Below are 21,725 nucleotides of genomic sequence, written 5' to 3' on the forward strand. Positions count from 1 at the left end.
ACTCGGCCAAGGACTCTTGGCCTTTTTTCTGTCCACAGATGTGTAGGAACCGCCTGAGGTCCGGGTGCAGAGGCGGAGGGGAGGGGATTCATTAGTGAGAGGGCAAAGTGTGACTGAAATCTCATTTCTAAACTTACAATGATTGAAATCCTCTTGAATTTTTTAAAAATCTGAGTGGAGAATTCTATCTTTCCAAAATGATTTCTTTTCTTCTTGATGATAAAAATAATTCAAATCAATGTTATCAATGGCAACTGTGTCCTGTGAAGAGAGTCAGAAGTACTCTGAGGGGAGCCCCCGTGCACTGCTGGAGGGTGCTGAAAAGGGGCATCCAATCCATTTTGGGGGGACCCGGGGAGCCTCTGTGAGCTGAAGGCTCAGGCTGAGTGGGGTGGCAGGTGGCTAGGCTCACAAGGAGGGACCACGCAGCATGCGTATCCTCAAAACACAAAGCCACTCAGGATGAGTCTGAAATGAGTGCAACATGGGGGAGGGTGACCTCAGCGAGGCTGGTTGGATTCTGGGGCCATCAGGACATCCAAGCAAGTGTATACGAGATGATAGGGTCTATGGCTTGGAGCCTTGGAGAGATCAGAGTTAGCCACAGAGGTGGTCACCAAGTCAGGGAACCAAGTGGGGAGAGCTCTATGGAATAACAATACTTTGGGGTGCTAGAGAAAGAGGCTCCCCCAGCACAGGCTGCAGAGTAGAAAGACGGCCTGGACTCACAGACACATGGTTCAGGAAGGGAGAGAGGGGCCAAGTGCTACCCAGAGGTGGTGAAGGGCTGACCCTGGTCCCCAGCTGGCTCACCATCCAGAGATTACTGGTGACTGTGGCAGGAGCAGCTGCAATGGGGCAGTGGGGCAGGTGCCAGCATTGGCTAGAGGCAGGGATGGGACGTGGGGAGGTGTAGCAGTGGTCTGTCCCTGTGGTTTTTGGATTCCAGTGGGCATCCCAGGCATGTCAATCAAATACAGATGGCTGAGTCCACCCCAGAGTTTCTGAGTCCATAGTTGGGGAAGGGGAACCTGCCAAGAATTTGCATTCCGGGGATTTCTGGGTGGCTCAGTCAGTTAAGCATCTGACTCTTGATTTCAGCTCAGGTCAGGATCTCAGGGTTGTGAGCTCAAGCCCCATGTTGGGCTCTGTGCTGATAACACAGAGCCTGGTTGGGATTCTCTGTCTCTGTCTCTGTCTCTCTGTCTGTCTGTCTCTCTCTGTCTGTCTCTCTCTCTCTCTCTCTCTCTCTCTCTCTCTCTCTCTCTGCTCCTCCCCTGCTCTCACTCTCTCCCTCTCTCAAAATAAATAAATAAACTTAAAAAAAAAAAAGAATCTGCATTCCTACCTAAGTTCCAGCTCCTGCTGCTGTGTTCCTCTAGGGACATGCTTTGGGAACTGGAGTGGATCACTCTTGTGAGATGCTTGGCAAAGAGGAGAGAAGATAGGAGATAGTTAGGGAGACTGTGGGCATAGGGCATGAGGATGTTACCAAAGGGACGTGGAAGGGTCCAGACAGTGGGAGCACCTGAGCCGGGGTTGGGGAGGGAAGTCCCTTGAAGGCGGAAGGGGGATGCTGAGCCAGCCTCAGATGGTCTGCTCTGCCCTGTAACCAGCAGGGGCACCAGGCAGGGCAGCAGATGGGCCTGGAAACCCCAGCAAGCCCACAGGGGTGTGTGATTCTCCATGGCTGCCTTGGGGAGAAGGAGGAACTCTGCCACCACCCCCCAGCTGCTGCCAGTTGCCATCACAGAATTTGAGCTCCATCCTGGGGCCGAACTTCGGCCTGCCCATCTGTCCTCCCATTTGTGAACGGTTACTCCCATTTCTAGAAGAGAAAATGCCACAGAAGGGTGAGTGACTGTGCACACTGCCCTGCAGAGAGCAGCAGGACTTCTCAGAGTCCTTTGCTTCTCAATCCTGATGACAGGGAACACCCACCCCCAACAACACTACTCATGATGAGTGTGGAATGCCCACGTCCAAGCCTGTCAGGGACCCTGGATGCTGGAAAGTGGCTTCTGCATTTGGGTGTGACACTTGATGCACACCATACTGGCATACCAGAAGGCTATTGAGGAGTGTTTTATCGCTGATTTACTCTTTTTTCTGAAGCATATAGAATACAGATCTTCCTTGACTTACAGTGGGATTTTCAATTCAAGAAACCCACGTGCTTTGAAAATATCCTTAATACCCCTAACCTACCGAACATCGTAGCTGAGCCCAGCCCAACTTAAGTGTGCTCACAACACTTCCATTAGCCTGCAGTAGGGCAAAACCATCTAATACAAAGCCTATATTTTAAAAAATATTTATTTATTTATTTATTTATTTATTTATTTAGAGAGAGCAAGGAGGGGGCACAGAGAGAGGGAGAGAGAGAATCCCAGAGAGAGAATCTGCACTGTTAGCACAGAGCCCAACATGGGGCTTGAACCCGTGAACCATGAGATCATGACTTGAGCCAAAACCAAGAGTTGGATGCTTAACTGACTGAGCCAACCAGGCACCCCACGAAGCCTATATTATAATAAAGTGTTGACTATCTCGTGTAATTTTTGGAACACTGTACTGAAAGCAAAGAACAGAATGGTTTTGTGGGTGCAGAATGGTTTTGTGAGGGTGTCCGTTGTTTACCCAGTCGAGTGGCTGCCTGGGAGCTGTGGCCACCCACCTCTGCCCAGCATCATGAGAGAGTACCATACTGCACATCACTATCCTGGGGGAAAAAAAATCCAAAGTCAAAACTCAAAGTACAATTTCTTTCTAACTGAGCGTGTATCACTTCTGTACCATTGTAAAGCCAAAAAATTCTAAGTCAAACCATCATAAGTTGGAGACCATTTGTATGGGGGAGGATAATACTGGTTCTAATATGACACCGTTCTCCAAAACTATTGAGAATTCTCTAAATGGAGATTTCTTTCACATGATTTTGGTGAGAAAATCCTTAAGGGCAAAGGAAGGCCTGTCTCCTATTGCGTTGGCTCAGAACCCACCAGCTTACAAGTGCCTGCACAAACATTATGTGTGCAAGAAGTACGTGTCTGAATGGCCTTTCTCTGCGCTGGCTCTTCGGGGAGGGGGGCAGCATCTGGTGATTACGGGGCCACTGCAATGCTCCCCTCAAGGGGAAGCCTGTGCCTTGCTGGGCCCATTCTCTTTGACCCTGTGGTCTGGCAGCACTTTTCAATTCCACAGACACCTCTAGGAGTCTAGAAGCCAATGAAACTCGTTCCACCACAGAGGAAAGGCTGCGCCAGCCAGCTGCCCCCCTCCCCTGGGGCAGTCCCCCCACCTGAGGACAGCAAGGAGCTGCCCCCCCTTTACGGCACAATCCTTTGTCACAGGGCAAGGCAGAGGTTAATTACTTCCCCTTATGGACAAACAGCACATAAATTGTCTATCAGTACTCGTTTGGATAAAGAGAGGAAGACAGACTGACAGAGGAGCAAAGCAGGCATTGTGTGGGCTCTGGACAGGCGGCAGGAGGCCGCTCCTTTGGGAGAACTTTTTGATGCAGGAAGGAAAAGCTCTCTTGACTGAGCACATTCATTCTGACCCATTCACTCTCCTGGATCGGCCACAGGCACGTTCTGTTCTCTGTTTGCAATGTCCTTCTCTTTCCCATGGCTTAAGACCGTACCTTGAGGGCAAGATCAGAAGGAGTGCACTTCTTTCTATAGCCAGAAAGTTACTGAGAATTTGCCAGTGTGCTATTCCTGTGGATGACAAGCTTACATTTCCAAGGACCATGGAAAACTGTGCTGTATTCTACAGAACACAGAGCCATGAACTGAACAGAATCCCTTCCCTGTGGGGCTCACAGGCTGGCATGGTAACAGGACGGCCCCCAATGAACTTTGCTGGGACTTCAGGGGAAAAAGGTAGAGTGGGATTGGCGTGTGAACAATGGAAAAGGTCTCCAAGGTGCAGTGTAGACAAACACAGTGCTGCGACAGCCTGGGACCCGGCTGGGGAGCTTAGGGTAATGAAAGAGGTTCATTGACATCATTTGGGTACAGATTTCATGACCCTGCATGTCAAACTATAGCAGTGCCTTTGACGAGTTTGACATTTGGAGTTGACACGATCCAGCGGCACCCTGGGAATTTGAATTTGGTGGCAGTCTGGCGAGTAGGAGGGCAGCCTGAGGTACGAGGCTAGAAATGCTGAGGCAATGGACACAGGAGAAGCGCAGCCAACCGCAAGTCCTAAAAGTCAGTATTTATATTTTCAAACAAAATCACTTTTGCATTTAAAAATCTGTAAGCAAAGTAGCTTCAAAGATTGCCTTGGGACACTAGGCTAAAATCTTAATTCACATTTTCTGTGATTGCAGCCAATTGCCCCCAAAGAACAGCTCTTTATAGTTCTGATACTAGCTGGTTGACCTGACCCAGGAGTGGGGAATTTACTACCAGAAATAGGGGAGAGTTTTCACGTGGTGTGTCTTAGCCACAGAGCTTCCCAAAAGAAAGGGAGATGAGGAGATGCGGCTTATTTGCATAAATGCCAACTGACTTTTTAATCACAACTGGTCAATATAACGTGTCTGGGAACAAATAAATGCAGCCTCTGAGTGTCCCATGTGAGGCCATACACACAGCATCTCCTCTCAGTGGCCCTCTCCTGCAAGAGCTGTGTTATAAACTTTTATTGCTAAACTAGAGTTTCACTTTAAATTCTGTGCCACAAGTATGTTTCTTCTCCACCCTTTTCCGCCGCCCTTATATTTAATCGAAAATGCCGTGTGAACCTCACAGCTATTTCCTCCACAGCTTTCGTGTGGCAAGGTGGCGTTGGCCATGAGGGAAGGCCAAATTCAAATTAAACCCTTGACACCCTGCTTACCAGATGTGATAGATACACTGCCAGGAGCTGTCTCCTCTCAAAACCAGATTTGACCGGGAGCCAGAGGGAAGCCAGTGATGCTTCTATGAAATATGAAATGAATCCAATTTCCTCCTGACCTTGTCCCACGGTGCATTTTATTCCTCTTGTTTTATTTATATTTCTTTATTACCAGAAGCTTTTCTTCAGGCATCAGGCCTCCAAGTTGCCACCCATCCCTGAAAAATTAAAAAAAAAAAAATGTTAAGGGTCAGGAGGAGTATGGAAGGAAACACACCTTGAGGATATTGTTCCTTTTTGTGTGATTTCGCAGAATATTCTCAACAGAGATTTCCAACATTGGTTGTAGGCATAGAGTGATTTCAGTGAAAAGGAAGGTGAGTGTTGGTGGCCGTGTGAGTCTCCCTCCCCCGATTCCCTCCCCAGCAGAACTGGATTGTGCTGAGGAAGGAAAATAGTGCATGCAGTATTACACATAGGTGGGATCAAAGGGGACATTTAGGCAGCTCTGGTTCTTCCCCGCAAGTGCGGTTCTTGCCCCCCAAACCCTGTCGCACATTCCCTGCCCCCGGGGGCACGGTTCACCTGTTTTGTGTTCGTGAGAGGCCTGCAGCCTGGTTGAAAGAGCCGAAGGTGATCAGCTGTCTGATTGAAGTAGCAGGAGACAAGGGAGGCAGAGACGTAATTACCTGAGCTGGAATGGGACAAAGCCGCAGGGGACCCCCTGAACTTCCCAGGCCTCCCCCTGAGCTCATTATTTGCAAGCAAGTCCCCAAAGCAATTCTGAAATAATACAAGGATTCAGAAATCATTTTCTGAGATAGCACAGGGGCACATGTATGTGGTATTTGTGACACCCAGACAGTAGGGGTGGAACAGATGTGGTCACAGTGGGAACCGAGTGTGTGAGCAGAAGATGGGCAAGTGAAGACAGGGCAAGAGGGCAGATGTGCCCTACCCTCACCCAGCCAAGGAGGCCTGGTCTTCCCCTGCTTGTCCTCCCGATGGCCTCTCTGGGCTGAATGATCTATTTGAGAAGAAATCTGCAAGAGTGTGATAACTTCCAACATGATGCAAGCTTCACAGCCACTCAACACGACAGGACAGGACAGTATGCCCAGGGCCACGGGGCCTGCGCTCAACCCGGCACATGGCCTGAGTGGATCTGGACCTTGAACCCAAGCTTGGACAGGGAGCAAAGCCTTCTGAGTAACCTCTTGATTCCATCTGCAGAAGGCAGGAGGGAAATGGGGCAAGTACACGCTATGGGGGAGTGTGAGAGCTCACCGAGGCCAAAACTGTCTACTAAATGCCCACCCTGTGCCCAAGCCGTGCTGGCCCAGAGCATTACAGGTCTCTTGACTGTCCCCCTATGGCCTTGTTCTTCCTGGTGTGGAAGCAGGGAAAAAAGTTGTTGGGAGGAAGGGGTTAGAAGTGAGGCCAGGGGCTCTCCTACCTCCTGCAGTGACTCTGGAGGATCCTATGTGGCCTCTTTCAGTCCCAAAGAGTGCTCCCTAGAAGTGGAAGGTGAGTGGGCTGAGGGTGGCTGGTACCTGGCCCTGGTGGGCTCTTGGGGACTACTTGGCACTCTGATTTCAGAAAGAGAAACAGGCTTTGGCCTTGGCAGCAACCCTCTGGCCTTGGCATCCTCACAGCCTGACTGCATAAATTTAGGGGAGAATGGCAGACGTGTAAGTACATGTCACTTAGTACTTCTTTCTAGAAGATGAGCTCTGAAGTCAGCCTTGATTTCTGGAGTCTGTTGTGCTGTGCCCTTCAAACTACCTGATGACCTGTTTCTTGCTGTAGCTTACAAGTGTAGATCAGCCGGCGACTGAGCCCAGCCCCGGGGACCCAGATGCCACTGCTGGCTTCAGCACACAAGGTAATCTTACCCTTTTGATCATTTGAAATAAGTTTATACTTCTCAAAGCATGTTTCCTTCCCTCCTCCTACTTCCTTCTCTCCTCCTTCCTGCGACTGCCTTCCCACCATTTCTTACTCTTTAAGGGGATAGAATTTGCTACAGCTTGTGCTGTTTAGTACCATATTAGTTCTCCACAGTTCCTCCCTTACCGGCAGCGGTAGTAAGTCAGTACACCTGGGGGATCTCATGCTTTCTTTGGCGGGATTTGCCCCCCTCTACTCCAGCGCCTTTCTCCTCGACTTGAGGGATATGGCTTTGAAGGAGCGCTTGACTCAGTCTGGGATGGACCCTTCCCTGAGCAAAAACTGTACCAAGCTCACATCCACTGGGCTCCTCCCTCAGGAAGGGGCCAGGCCTGGGCCCCTGGGCCTCTGGGCCCACTGGCTTTGAGAACACTGGGGAAAGGACACTACCAGTTGTGTCCTGGAAGGCATTGAAGGAAAAATGTGGAAGGTCCGATCTCAGATGTGGGGTGGGAGCCGCAAGGCAAAGCCAGAGGTGAGGAGGTAGTTGAGGTGTCAGGAGAGCAGACAAGCCTGAGTAGCAAAGAGACACATGGATGAGGGTTGGGTGTTTCCATCTTCTTTGGGTCCCCAGGTGGGCTCATGGGGGCAGGTTTGTTCAGAGACAGAACTCAGCTAATTCATGAGAAGACTAAGGGTCTCAGAAAGGAAACCCATTATAGTCCCGGGGCTGTCTGCCCTTGACCCCAACTCTTAGTTAACATCTGAGAAATATGAAGGGGCCATCCTTCTGTGAGGACGCCTCTGGGTTGTAGGAAGCCTGGTCTCTGCAGTTGTGGGATTTGGAAGTGACCTTGCCCTTTACCTGGTGGCTCCAAGCAGTCATCAAAAGCTGTGTCTAAGAGGTGGTGTCCTGTGACCTTCCTAGAGACTACTTCAGGGCACAGTGTGTCTCAGTCCCCCAGTGCATTCTAGACTTTGGGCTGAAGGGGCTCCCCCTTCTCCATTCCAGCCCCATCACTCCTGAAAACACAAGTTCTGGAGGAAAGCATGGTTGGAAAGGCCGAGCAGCCTGGTGGCTCCTGGAGTCCAGGGCAGATAGTGATGGACAGAGGAGTCAGGAATTCATCTGGGCTAGGCCTTCCTCACTGCTCAGGCTCCAGACAGTTAACTGAGCTTGACTGAGAAGCTTGGGGCTGCTTCCAGCACCGACTCCTGGCAGAGGGGCCAGGCCTAGAAGTGGGCAGGAATATATGAAGTACTGACAGAGGCTCATGGGATGGCAGGCCAAGCAGGATTCACTGTAGAAAAGATGCCCTCCCCCCCCCCCCATTGGGTAATTTCTGTATGGGCTGAGGTTGAGGTCAATGTCATGTTTGGGGCTGTGCATATCCAACTGTCCCAGATCATTTATTGCTTTTGTACCTTTGTCAAAACCCAGCTGGATATAATGGCATGGGTCTATTTCTGGGCCCTCTTATCCTGTTCCATTAATCTGTGTGTCTGTCCCTCTGCCACTAGAACCCTCTCCTGATGACTGTTGCTCTGTGGTGAGCCTTAATATCAGGCAAGCCCGACCTCTGCTTTGCTTTTCTTTGTCAAGATTGTTCTAGGTACTCTAGGGTCTATGTATTTCCATGTCAATTTTAGAATCCACTTGTCTGTGTCTATAAAAACTCTAGCTGGGAATTTAATAGGAATTTCATTCAATTTGGGAGGGAGGCGGTATTTATTGTTTGAGAGAGAGACAGACGACAGAGCATGAGCAGGGGAGGGATAGAAAGAGGAGGAAACACAGAATCCAAAGCAGGCTCCAGGCTCCCAGCTGTCACCACAGAGCCCAACAGGTGGCTTGAACTCACCAGTCATGAGATCATGACCTGAGCTGAAGTTGAACGCTCAACAGACTGAGCCACCCAGGTGCCCCAGAATTGCATTCAACCTGTAGAGCAATTTGGGTAGAATTTCTATCCCTGCAAAGCTGAACATTCTTGTGTAGGAACATAGTACATCTGTCTCTCTATCTGGATCTTCTTTGACTTCTTTCATCAGTATTTTATCATTTTCAGAATACAGATCCTGAGCATGTTTTGTTAAGGGCATACTTAGGAATTTCATTTTCTGTGGAGAAGCTGTAAATGGTATTCTGTTTTTACTTTTGGTTTCTGCCTGCTCATTGTTAGTACATGTGCCCAACCATGGGACAGATGTGATTCATTCTTGTGTGATTTCTCTTGCATACTACAACCTTGTTGGACTCACAAATTTAGCTCTAAAATTTTTTGAGGGGGGTGGGAGGGAGATAAATTCTAGTATTATTTTTCACCTATTGAAATAAAATAGTAATGGGGATATGGATGCTGGCAAGGCCTCAGGCAGGTGCTTTACCCAGCCCTGACTGGCAGCTTGGAACTCAACCCTTTTGACAGAGCATCTTGATAAAGAGCCATAAAATGTTTATGCCATTAGATGTGGTGATCACACTTCTAGAACCGCCCAAGGGGAATAATGCAAAAAAAAAAAAAAAAAAAAGAAGAAGAAGAAGAAGAAGAAAAAGAAGAAGAAGAAAACAAAAAAGAAAACCATAAGCATGAAGATAACTTTTGTTTTTCATAAGAATAAAAACTTACAGGGACAATGAAGTCCATTGGTAAGAGTTAAGGAAAATATATTACATATGCTAAATATATCATCATACATTAATTAGGAGAAATTGTGATCTATTTAGGTGAAAAACTGCAAGTCCACTGGGATTATTACTACTGTACAAACAGTCTCACAGCACAAGCCAGTGAGGGTGTACAAGAATGAGTTACCGTCTTGGCCTATGAGCTTTCCCTGTAATGTTACCCTAATCTTATCTTTCCATTACTTATAGATATTCAGAGCTAAGTCACATTTCTCTCTCTGTGACTCTGTTTTCCTGATGAACTCAGCCATTGGATTATCACAGACTTTAAGAAAATTGGGACTGAGGCACCTGGGTGGCTCAGTCAATTGACTGAGTGTCTAACTTTTGATATCGGCTCAGGTCATGATCTCACAGTCATGGGATCAAACCCCGTGTCAGACTCCACGCTGACTAAGGAGCCTGCTTGGGATTCTCTTTCTCCCTCTGCCCCTTTCTCTCTAAACAAACAAACAAACATTATTGAAAAAAAATTGGGACCAAGGGTATATTATTATGTCCAGTCTCATCAAATGGTATATATTAAATACATACAGGTTTTTGTATGTCAATTATACCTCAATAAAGCTGTAAAAAAGCAAGAAAGCTGAGTTCAAGGAGGATCAGCAGGAAATAAATATTCTTCAAAAGAGTTTTAATATACTTCTGCGTAATGTTGATAGAATTAATAATTATGCTTTCTGGTTTGATGTGTTCTAATGATACAGGGAAGTATTTCTTCTCTACATTTATACATTCACCTTTGAGTGTTTGCCCAATCAATTCCTTAGAATAAATTCCTAAAAGTGAAATTGCTGAGGCCAAGGAAATGTGTATTTTAGGTTTTGATGTGTTGGCCACATTGCATTCTGGGAAGGTTTTCTTGCTGGTTTGCACACCCACCAGCAGTGTTTATGACACCCCAAACATCGTCATTCCTGGTGATCTTTGTCACTCTTGCAGGTGACTGTAGTACACACACAAGATTGAGTGTGAACAGCTTTTTACACATTTAGTACCTAAGTGTAGGTCAGTTTAGGGTCCACTTTTTTGCAGTGTTTTGTGGGGTTATTTCTTTCTTTCTTTTTTGGTAGATTTATAAGAAAACTATCACTTAAATAGAGACATTTTCTCACTTTTCCTATTCACTGTAGGGATGCTTTCCCTGTTAATGATGCCTGTTGCTATACACAGTTTTAGAATTTTTCTTGCCAGATTTATCAAACTTTTCCATTCTGGTTTCTGTCATGGTGACAACGTCTTTCTCCACCCTAAGTGTAGACTTATTCTCCTATTTTCTACTACTATTCTTCTAGTATTTTAAAAAAGAAGAGGATTAATCATTCTGAAGAATGTTTATTTGAAGTTTATTTTGAGAGAGAGCATGTGCAGGGGAAGGGCAGAGAGAGGGAGAGCAAGAGAGAATCTCAAGCAGGCCTCACACCATCAGTGCAAAGCCCAATGCAGGGATCAAATCCACGAACCGTGAGATCAACACCTGAGCGGAAATCAAGAGTCGGACTCTTAACTGACTGAGCCACCCAGGCACCCCTGAAGATTTTTTTTTTTTGCATATGATTTGTGAGGTTCGGTTCATCTTTCTGTTTTCCAGAAACAGCATCTATTGAGAGGGCAAGGGTAGACAGTGCAGGGCTGGGGAAGCAAGAGCACTCTAGAAGTGGGCTGCTTCCAACCGGCTCCACCACTTGGCTGCCTCACAACCCTCTTCCCCTGAGGTCGCTTAACCGTGTTTCCAGAGTGGTTAGCTGGTGGGCCATGAGGATTACGTGGGAAGTCACCTGTAAACCTCGTGGCAGTGGGAAGCTCCCAGAAACAGAGCGCACTGGAAACAGAGAGGCCTCCCACAGGACCCACAGAAAGGGATGGATGGGACAGACCCCAAAGCTTCCCACCCTGGAGTTATTCAGGCTCCTGTGAGTCTTACAAAGCATCCTCCAGGTGAGCTGCTCACCTCAAAAATCTACCCCTGTGGAGTGATTTGCCTCACAGCAAGCAGCTGTGACGTTGCCTGGTGATGGGATCAAAGAGCAGAGGGAGCAATGCTTCTCAAGCTTTAAAAAATGTGCACACAGGTCCCCTGAGATTTTAAGACAGATTTTGATCCAGTACCCCCGGGTAAGGAAGGCCCTTGGAGTAGTGAGGGGCTAGAGCCCGATCTGACCAGCATCACAGGGATATAACAGTGGGTCGCACACTTAAGGGGCATCAGAATCCCCTAGGGGCTTGTTTGAACCCCCATGGCTGGGCCCACCCCCGAGTTTCTCACTCATTGGGTCAGAATTCTGCCATATCCCCAGGCAATGCTGATGCTTCTGGCCTAGCCCACACTTTGAGAATCAGGTGGGCATCACCGGGCTGGTTCCCGCACCTGCCTGACCAGTGCACGGCTTGCACTCGAGGCCCCAGGCTGTACCCTTCTGTGTGGGGCAGGCAGGTTCTCAGGCCCATGAGGACCTGGCTAGGATGCCCTGATGTCCCTCTGAGCCCTGCCCTTCTCTACATGGACCCTGTTCATCGAGCACCCTCTGACCTCCACCTTCCTGTACTTCAGATCCCCCGAGGGATACCCTGGATAGGAGATGGGGCTGGTTTCCAACTTTTAGTCTCTTGTGGAGTGTGAAGGGTGTACATGCCCCCACCCTATATCCCTCCTGGAAATGATTCTTGAGAGATCATCTGGTGTCCCCCAAAACCTTTCTAACACCACAGAGCATCTGTAGACCTGTTCGGTGTTCACACGCCCCCAGGATTACAGGTTTGTCTAGATTTGGCATTGAAGGGCAGACTGCTCAGGCCCCCTGTGGGGGAGCTCCAGGAGGCTGAGATTTTCACTCTCAGCTCCATCAGGGGTGTGAGCAGTCACTGTGCCTGTCTCGGGTGGCTCTGTGGTGGCCCATTGCCAGTTCTAACACTAGGTCCCTTGCCTTGCAGAGCCCGCAGATAGCTCGAGCCTCCTGGCATCCGAGGGTGCCACCGCACCAGGCCTAAGCCCTGAGGGCCCTGTGGGTGCCTCGCAGCCCCTGCCACCTGACCTCGAGTCCCCTGAGGGCCCTGACCAGGGCACGCAGGCACTGCCAGGTCCCGGGCGTGTGGCCCGCTCCACCAGCGACCCCACTTCGTGTGCATCCAGTGTGGCAGGTATGACTGGCCCAGCCCCCTTGTGCCCCCAGCGTGTGCCCTACTCTGCCCTGGACACTGCAGGCCTCAGTGAGCTGAGAGTCAAGGCCAGGCCTTGGGACCTTGGCTTAGGGGTCACTTTGGGAATGTGGTCTTAATGCCCTAGGGCTCTAGGGAGGGAGAGACAGTCAGGGGCCCCTGTTGTGTACCCACCAGGCTTTCCACTTTCTGGCTGGGGAGTAAGGAGAGAAAGGATGGAAGGCTTGGGGTGATGAGAGCCCACTCAGGGTCAGCCAGCCCCTGATATTAGCCTGCTGGTTGTACCCCAGCTCTGGGGCCCAGGTGGGCACTCAGGTCAGGCAGATGACCACAGGCTGTATCCATCCATCAGCCAGGACTAGCCTGGGCTCCACCCTTTTGGAAGTGCCAGTGCCTGCTGAGTGGTCTGGTGGGACCCAGGGCCACATAAGGTATGTCTGTGTCTCAGTGATGGCTCTAGGTGGGTGGGGTGCCCTCTAGCTGGAGCTGCCCCCAGCAGAAGGGGTGTGTCTCCAGTAGCATTTCCTGGGCACCCTTGGCAGCACTCCATGTGTGTGGCTTGGAGCTGGGGTCAGAATCACCCACATGACTCTTATGTGTCTTTGCCAGTAGAGACTAGTGGGTATCATGGCTGCAGGGCCATTGGACTGCACACTTCGTCCAGTGAAACTGTAAGAACCCTGAAGAGGCCCCCTGGCTGCCTGGACTCAGTGGTGTTGGGCCAGCTGACCTCCAAATAGACAAGACCCATGCCCCAGGAGAAGTGTATCCCTGGAAGGAACTAGGAACCCACGGAGGTCATTGCCTACCAGGGCCCTGCTGGTGGAGACGTCAGAGTTTGCACCTGGAAGCTCTTTGGCCTGCAGTCCTCTATCTCGCTACCTCCCCTCCCACATTCAGTTACCAGCTCACTAGACAAGATCCCATAAGACTCTTCTCCTGAAGCACCCCCCCACACACACACCTCCTTCCCCTGTGCTGGGCTCCTCTGAACCCAGGCTCAGCCTTCTCTCCTCCCTGCTAGGGCTATTACATGTGCATGTTTAGGGGAGTGTCTACTCTGTGGCCCCCTGATGGCTTCCTTTGGCCTATCCTCCCCTCAGGGAAATTTGGACTCCACAAACCATTACATTTTAGGGGTGAGGATGGAGAGAAGACGAGTCACAGTGCCTTCTCTGCGTCCCCACACCACCCTGTCGGCACAGCCTCTTCGCAGCTCCACAGGACAGTTACTGTTCTACGTGTCAAAAGCATGTGCCTCCCCGGGGTCTCTGGGGACCTTCAGACATGGGATGGGGCGGAGGGGTGGCATTCTGATGAAACACACTGGGTTTGCTTGTGGCATTGCCTGCTGTGCTGTGCCCAGCCGGGGGACACCGCCTGCCCTGTGGCAGATGCCGGCTGTGGGGCTGCTCCTGTGTGATCCATGCACGGGTTTGTGTAAGTTCACGAGTTTTCCTCTGCTTATCCAGCATCTAAAATCTATCTCTTACCCGAGGGAGGGTGATTATAGTGTTACCGGGAATGCCTTTTTCTGTTTCATGTGTTACCGGAGTTCTCTCTCTGATTAAGGCAACACCTCTTCGCATCTGCCCTCCTGCAGCCAGGACCTTGAAGCAGGACTGGCCAGGGCTGCTCTGGGGACCGGTGAGATACTCTTCTAAAACGCTTTGACACCTGCTGCGAGATGGGGGGCTGGGGAGTGACTGGTGGGCTTTGTCTGAGCCCAGCCCTCCCGTTGTCACCCGTGAGCACGGGCTCTGCAGCCCTGTGGGCTTTGAAAGGACGGCCTTCCCTTCCCTTCTCTCTCAAGAGGACATGTTAGAGCCTATAACTGACTTGACATGCATGCAGCCATTTGTTTCACTGTATTTATGAGATGCTATTTTGAGGGGAGATTGGCCTCATGTGTGAGGGGTTTTTTTGTTTTGTTTTGTTTTGTTTTGTTTTGTTTTTTACAGTTTCTCATGCTTAATTATCAGGCTTGCTCCATTGCTATCAAAAATAGGCCAGACCACCCAGAATGTGTTTCCTCTGTGTGACCAGACACATGCTGTGGGCAAGTCAGGCCTTAATCTGGTCCTTGGTGAGTTGGTCACAGGAGACTAGCCAGGGCTGGCTTTCTCTGGAGGCACCATCAGACCAGGGCCTGCTCCTTGGGTTATCCAGAGCAGCCATGGGCCCTGTTGGGAGCTACTTCCAGGTCCCCTGGCCTTGGGCCTGTGGGTACTAGGAGCAGAGCCCTGATGCATCTGAAGTGGCTCCTGTCCACCCTTGACCTGGTGGGGGGTGCGCTCATTGCCCCTCTGGCACCCCCAGCTCTGATCTTGAGGCAGACCTGTCTCTAATGCCATTGGACCCACAGGGGCAAAGGTCTTTGAGGGAGGGAAGGCTGAAAAGGGTCAGTGCCCTGTGAGCTCAGGAATTCTGGCAGAGAGACAAAAGGAAGGGGGATCCCTACCCTGCACCTGTCCTTCTCTCCCCGCCCACTTCCCATTTTGCTGTCCCATCCCCAGTCCTTCAGCTCCAGGGGGGCTGTGGGCCTTCTAGGTTAACAGCAGCTCAACTCAGGGCTGAGAAGGGCCAGGCCACACCAGGGATGAAGGGACACAGGACACTCCCAGGGCGCCAGCCCAGGACCATGGAAATCCCACCAAAAAGCTTGTCTCAAATAGCCTTGTGTTTGCTTTGTAAAAAATTCATTTAACAGCTGCCTTCTGTTTTGTTTTGGTTGTTTTCAGATTTTATCTTTTCCCTTGATTTTTAGTTTCCCTATCTCACTCCTCCACGGCCTCCTGTGCTTGTCGGCACCGGCTCTCACCACCTGGGCAGCTAGATCCCCGGAAAATGGACCACCGGTTAAAGCCAGAGGCCTTACAGACGGTCTTCAAAGAGCAGCCACACTCATTAATGGACGGCAAGGCCCATGCAGACACCAGGGTTTTGGTGGCTAAATTTTTGGAACACTCGAACTGTGCCCTCCCTCCCGAGGTACGGCATGTGGTGGGCACCTTTCGCCCGGCTGTCACGTCCGATGAGCACCACGTGGACGAGGCCATCTTCAGTGCCAATGTTCTGGACCAGGTGTGAACCAGTCACAGGTCTTGACATGGACACAGACAGGCCTGGGCCAGAGTGTCCTTGCTGGAGGCCACTGTGCGTGCAGGGAGGGGCTGAAGCCCAGGAGTATCTCTGGGTGGCTCAGATGGGGAACTGCTGTCCCTCTCTTGCGGAGGATCCAGTCCATTGTTTTCTTGGGGATGACACTTCCTACCTATTCCAGTGATGCAGAAAAATGACTCTCGTGGCCATTGTGAACTCTTTGGGTTTTTATCAGGCATGTAGCACCTGGAACTGGAGACACTAAGCATCTTCAAAATCATGGCCATCAAAAAGCAAAATTCTCCCTCACTTCTGATTTAGTTGAGTGTTTAGTGGATAGAGGAGGACAAGTAATGAGACCATTTTTTTCTATGGTTTGTATCACTCACTAGTCAACCCTTTATCATGTGCTGACTGGAAAGAAAATGGGTAATTCTAGCACGGATGGCAGCCCAGGCCCAGCTCTCTGCCCGCAGGAAGCAGGGCTGTTGTGGGAACAAATCATTATAGGGGGCCTCGGGCCACCTCCAGGCAGCAAGCCGGTAGGACAGGAAGCTTTCCTGGATGCGTTCCCCCCCACCCCCCGCCACCTCTGCCCCACCATCACCTAGTCTCCTGGGCCTCCCCTCTCTACCCTCCCTCCATGGGGTGCCCTCCCCACTTTCTCTCTGGCTCTCTGTCCATGGTCTCCTATTCTGTAGATACTTTTGGGGACCCCCTTTGGGGGTTTTCCCTGTGTCTGCCCTCCCCAGGATGGCCTGGATGGGTGAAGGTCTGGGGAAAGAGGCCTGTGTCCCAGGATCTGTGCACCTCTTGAGAAAGCAAGTCTCTGATGACCCAGAGCAGTCCCTTCCCAGCCAGGCAGTGGCCACATCTGCATTGGAGCTTGCAGGTTGTAAGTCATGTCTTTCTATAAAACACACACTGAGCTGGGGACGTGGGGCAGGCAGGCCCAGCCTCTGCAATGGCAGCTTGGGCATCTCTGACTTTCTTGGTCCCCCTGCCCCTCATGTTCTGGCAACATTACCAGCTGCCACTTCTCAAAAATGGCCCTGGAGCAGCACTGTCTTCAAGAACTTTCTGCGGCAGTGGGAATGCCTGTATCTGTGCCATCTACAACAGTGGCCACTAGCACCTGAGCTGTGGCCTGCATTGAACAAGGCAGCCCAGAGCTGACATGGAGCCCAAGGGCCTGGCATGTGGAGCACGGGGGGAGGACCTGACAACTGCCACTGCTGCTTGGTGTTCAGCAGTCTGGGGTCTGCGTGCTGTCCTCTGCCTTGCACCCCACTGTAGCCAATGTGCGGAGGGCACGTCTTTGTGATTGGAAGCTGGGGAGGGAGGGGCAGGGAGGGTCTACAGCCCAGACGCCTGGAGCCCCCAGGAACTGAGGTTCAGGAAGCCTGCAGGGACAGTCAGCTTCGAACACTCTGCTTCAGTGATGGTCTTGGCCATTGCCTCCCTCACCTCTGGGTGAGGCAAGAGAGCTGAAAAAATACCCATCAAGGCCTTTTGATGCCAACCGGAACGTTTCCATCGGAAAACCCCAGAGATGAATTATGAGCACTTTATCCAGACTATAAAATGGGAAATCCCTTCTCTAATTTTTCTCAGCTGAGGGCTCTTGAAGTCCCTCAAAGCAAATCCCTTCACAGGTACAGTTAATTGATGGTTTTTCCAAATAGTCTCCCCTGAGCCTGCCAGCAAAGCATCCATGGCTGTTGATGCCCTGGCCTCTGAATTCAGGGCATTTTCAGTGTCTCTGGGGTGGGGAGCCAGAGCCTAGCAAGCTGCAGGGGTTTCCACCTCCATGTGGGGGGCCCACACTTGAGCCTGGGGGCCTGCACACAGCAGTGTCCCTGGGCTGAGTCCTAAGCCTGCAGTCTGAGGCCAGCCCCTTTCCTTCCCGCTCCCACCTCTGGGCTGGAGCTGGGGCATCAGTATTATGCAGCCATTGTGAGCGGCCACTGGGAGCCTGCCCTGCTGTTCTGTGGCTTTTGCTTCTCCTCCCTGCGGCGGGACACTTTCTCCGCCATCTGGGTCTCTTGCTGCAGCCTCTGTCTCCATGTGGGTACAAGTGGGCGCTCTGGCCCGAAGTCCAGAGGCCTGGACATTCTCAAGGGCTCTGCCCTTCTCTCATCCTTTCATGCTCAGTTTTGCATTTGCTCTCATAGTAACTCTATCTTGCGATTGAGGAAACTGTACCCAATTTTATACCACTCAGCTAGAACCTTCTGCCCATTCGTTCAGGGCCCCAGCTGGCCCACATGGGCTCTGGCGGGGCCCTGGGTCCTGGCTTCCAGCAAAGGTCCCGGGAAGAGAGGAGTACCAGTTAGAGCCACCAGGTATGAGCCAGGGACCCTACTCGCCAGTTCCAGTACCCAAGACCCTGCTCTGCTCAGCGGCATGTGAGAGCCAAGAGCCCCAGCAGCAAGCGCCCCAAGCCCAGACCACGTGGGTGCATGGCCAGGGGGAAAGCTGTTTCCCTTCCCTCGCTGGTGCACCCTCTCCTACCCCTCTTGTTAAAGCATCAGCAGGCCAGGGAAGAGCTTGACGGGCTGTGCCAGAAAGCTAAGGCATGGGACCCCCACCTGCAAAGGCCTGGGTCCTGGGCACTCTCCCTGCCTTTTCCCCACCACCCAAAGGAGGTCAGCTTGGCGTGGGGCCACAGCCTGTCCAGACACTGCCATTTGCCTGGGGGCCAAAAGAACACCGAGGTGGGGGGAGCTCTAGACCCCATCTCTGTGGCAAACAAGCGGGGCTCATCCTTCACAAGGACTTAGTCTCCTTCAGCTGGTGACAATGCAAATTAAATGCTTGTAACAAACTGTGTAACAGAAAGCTTATTTCAGATGGATGTGTTTCCCCTCCCCCCCTCAGCTGTATTGATTCACAGATGCTGCTATTAGGCAGAATTTATAGGAAATTGTTTTCAAGCCACAGGAGACCTGTTTGTACAACTTGAAGGTTGTATTTATTTAATGTACCTCAAGGTGTTTTCATAATGATCAGTGTTTTAATAAAAACTATTTCTGGCCTCTGTGTCTCTGGATCTAATTGGGACAGAGGCAGAGAGCCCATGTGTGCCTCTGAAGGATCTTGAGGAGGCAGCAGGGAGCGTGAGGCATCCGTGGCCGCCCGTGTCTCCCAATATCCTTCCAGAGAAGGGCAGGGGTGAGGGGGTAGAGGGCAGGGGACTGCACACATGTAGGTACCGCCAGTGCTGGCCCAGAGCTGCCCCTCCGTCTGTGCATGTGACATCCGAGGGTTCCAGGAGGAATGCATGCCACTGGCTCAGAGATCTCTTTCAATCTGAACTTTTTATGTGTATCATTTGGTGGGACCCCCACCCCCCGTGTCATCTGCCCACAGATTTCCTCTCCAGAGTCTGTTCCCCTGCCTTGTCTTGGACAACACAACCACATACCCCTGGCTCTCCTGAGCTGACGCCCTTTCCCTCCAGCTCCAAGGGCATGGGCCATTTCTGGCTAGATGTGAAGAGCCTCATCAGTAGCTCACAGCATGGAGAGCAGATCGCTTGTCAGCAGAGAGAGGTGGGTCCTACCAGGCCAGGTTCCCCAGATTAACAGGGGAACACCCATCACCAGGCCTTCTGACCAAAGCCTATGTTGACCCCTGCCTCCCCATGCCAGGGGACAGGCCACAAAAGACCCTAGAGGTAAGCAGACATCACTGGGATGTGTGGTCCATACACACATGGACTCACAACTCACCTTTTCTGGAGATCACTGAAATTTAAATCAAGAGAAGCAAAAGGTTTCTCTCCCTTATTAAATTAGCAGCCCGTGTCCTCCCTGGGATGGGATGGGCCGGCAGACCTGGTGACCTGTCTCCGTCACTGACCCTGTAGTCACTGCACGGCCAGCCCGGCCTGACACCTGGTGCTTGGAGCACCTACCTCTCCAACCTCACTGGAAAGGGCCCCTGGAGGCCCCGGCCTGGAAGGGGATGCCGTCAGCACATGGCACCATTGTAGAGCCGTGCTGTGAGGTGTTGAGGTTGAGGGAAGCTGGGCATCCATTTCTCAGTTGACAAACCAGCCACGCACACAGCTTTTTTATTATGACTTCAGTTTATTAGTGATATTAGCGAGTCTTCCTAAGGTCGGCTGCATGCAACACACAGGTCACTCCTTGAATACAGTAATCCTAAAGCTTTAGTTACTGCATGGTAAGGCTTCTTAAGTCACAGTGTATTCTTCAAGGCCTGGGCCAAAAAAAGAGACTTCCAGACAAAATGACGTCGGTTAACATTGACCTCGAAGGAACTGAACTAGACTACGTTTCACCGTATTTACACACGCTGTAATACTTCTCGCGGTGACGCCTGGCTCGCCCAGTGATCTGCGCTCACCGCTGGCTGCCCCTGGAATGGCAGAGATTCCCAGGGTGGTTTTGGTTTTGGGGGGTGGGGGAGGGAGCTCGTGTGTGAATGCGTGTGTGTAGACAGAGATTTTTAAATAGAGGGCAGAAGCTGTGCCCCCCGTCCCTGGGAGAAGGAGCCAGTGTGTCCCGGCAGGTGGGGTGTGGGGGGGAAGGGGTGGCCTCGAGGGGAGGACAGGAGCGGCAGGCATGGCGACCGGTCATCTGAAAACCCTGGAGTCTGAAGAATGGCTTGTCAAAGTCAAAACCGTGAGATTATCTAAATAAATATGGAGTTTCTGTGTTGTAGCCATCATCTTTTATTTAACTCAGGAACGTCTCCCTCCTCTTTAAATACAATCACATGTTCCCAGACGTCACTTACAAGTCACACCCCGAGAGCCGGCCGCAGCGGCAGAATCGGCCCATTCGGGGCTGTTCGGGACTGTCAGGGTGCCCTCCCCCGAGGCACCCCGGGCCCCCAGACAGGGGGGGCGGGCAGAAGGGACGGTCACTGGGCCCCCAGAGCTTGCTGTCCTCGCGGGGCCCCTCCAGGGCCGTGTCCGCAAGTGCCCACGTCCGCTTTCCACGGCTTCAGGGAGGAAAGACACACTCCACACCACACAGAGCTACAGACAAACACCCTTGTCCGTCGCAGTGAGGAAACGGGTCAGAATGCAGCAAAACACTTGACTGTTCTACACAGATTGGTTCCTGTGACTCTCCTTGGATGAAAAGATACCCCTTTTTGTCCAAAAAAAAAAAAAAAAAAAAGTGGGTCGTGAGGGCACACCCTTCAGAGAAGCCAGTGTCCTTGGGTTGGCTGTGGGGTCAGGGGTCAAGTCCTGGGTCCAGCCTTCCAGCTCCTTTGAACCCAGGTGGGCTGGGCGGTGCAGGCTGGGTGGGCCTAGATGTACAACGGGGTCTCCTGGCCCGTGAGGAGCCTGAACATGGCCGCAGGCATGGTCTTCATGTGGATCTGTCAATGAGAGACAGGGGCTGAACAGACTCGCTGCTCCCGGCTCTCCCCTCCCCTTGAAGGCCTCTCTCCTCCCCCTGATGCAATCAAGTGAGAACAAACACTCCAGGAACTGGCTGGCTGCAGAAACCCCCTGAGGGTTTTCTGTGCAAAGTACCAGCTTTCAGAGTGCAGGCAAAATGACGTCGTCAATGAAGGTTTAGAAAGCATTTCCTGACACTGTATACTCTTACTGGACCTCCCCATCCGGGTCTTCAGAGGGTTTCACACAAGCTCAAGTGCTAGTTTTTTCTGCAGCTCAAGCTGACAGCAGAGGGGCAAAAAATCAGATTTTTAATTGTGACTATGATTTGCCCACTCAACTGGAGGCAGGCTGGGGGGTTCCCAGGCCTCTGAAGCCCTTCCCATGCAGCCAGGGAAAAGTGAGGGTTCCGGCGTCTGAGAATATATGGAGGAGGGCCAGGGACCTCAGGCCCCTCCATCCTTTGGGGTTCAGTTAGCAAATGAGCCTTTGGGGGCCTGGCCTCCCTCCCTGGATCCAAGGGGACCCGGGGGGCACAAGCAAGGCACAAGATGGCCTCCCAGGGAGACTGCCCTTGTGGGGCACATCCCCCCAAATCCTGTGAGGGCACTGGGAAGAAGAATGAGACCAGTGGATGCACAGAAAAGG

General features: G+C 51.4%; 2 protein-coding genes across 9 annotated transcripts in view; one reads left to right on the plus strand and one right to left on the minus strand.

Moving 5' to 3' along the window:
• FAM189A1 (family with sequence similarity 189 member A1) overlaps positions 1 to 18,732 on the plus strand; it is a 451,690-nt gene extending 432,958 nt beyond the window's left edge. For both annotated transcript variants that reach the window (XM_023255006.2, XM_045058915.1), the window contains 4 exons: positions 6,667 to 6,742; positions 12,368 to 12,574; positions 14,165 to 14,239; positions 15,360 to 18,732. In XM_023255006.2, the coding sequence (XP_023110774.1) occupies positions 6,667 to 6,742; positions 12,368 to 12,574; positions 14,165 to 14,239; positions 15,360 to 15,682 (681 nt within the window). In that variant the 3' untranslated portion in view covers positions 15,683 to 18,732. The remainder of the gene's footprint in view (positions 1 to 6,666; positions 6,743 to 12,367; positions 12,575 to 14,164; positions 14,240 to 15,359) is intronic.
• APBA2 (amyloid beta precursor protein binding family A member 2) overlaps positions 5,028 to 21,725 on the minus strand; it is a 283,086-nt gene continuing 266,388 nt past the window's right edge. For 6 of the 7 annotated variants that reach the window (XM_045058914.1, XM_045058911.1, XM_045058910.1 and 3 more), the window contains one exon: positions 20,381 to 21,055. In XM_045058914.1, the coding sequence (XP_044914849.1) occupies positions 20,984 to 21,055 (72 nt within the window). In that variant the 3' untranslated portion in view covers positions 20,381 to 20,983. Of the gene's footprint in view, positions 5,076 to 20,380; positions 21,056 to 21,725 lie in introns of those variants that run through there. The other variant, XM_045058913.1, reaches the window with a different exon arrangement.

Source organism: Felis catus, chromosome B3 (assembly GCF_018350175.1).
Source record: "Felis catus isolate Fca126 chromosome B3, F.catus_Fca126_mat1.0, whole genome shotgun sequence".
NCBI lineage: Eukaryota > Metazoa > Chordata > Mammalia > Carnivora > Felidae > Felis > Felis catus.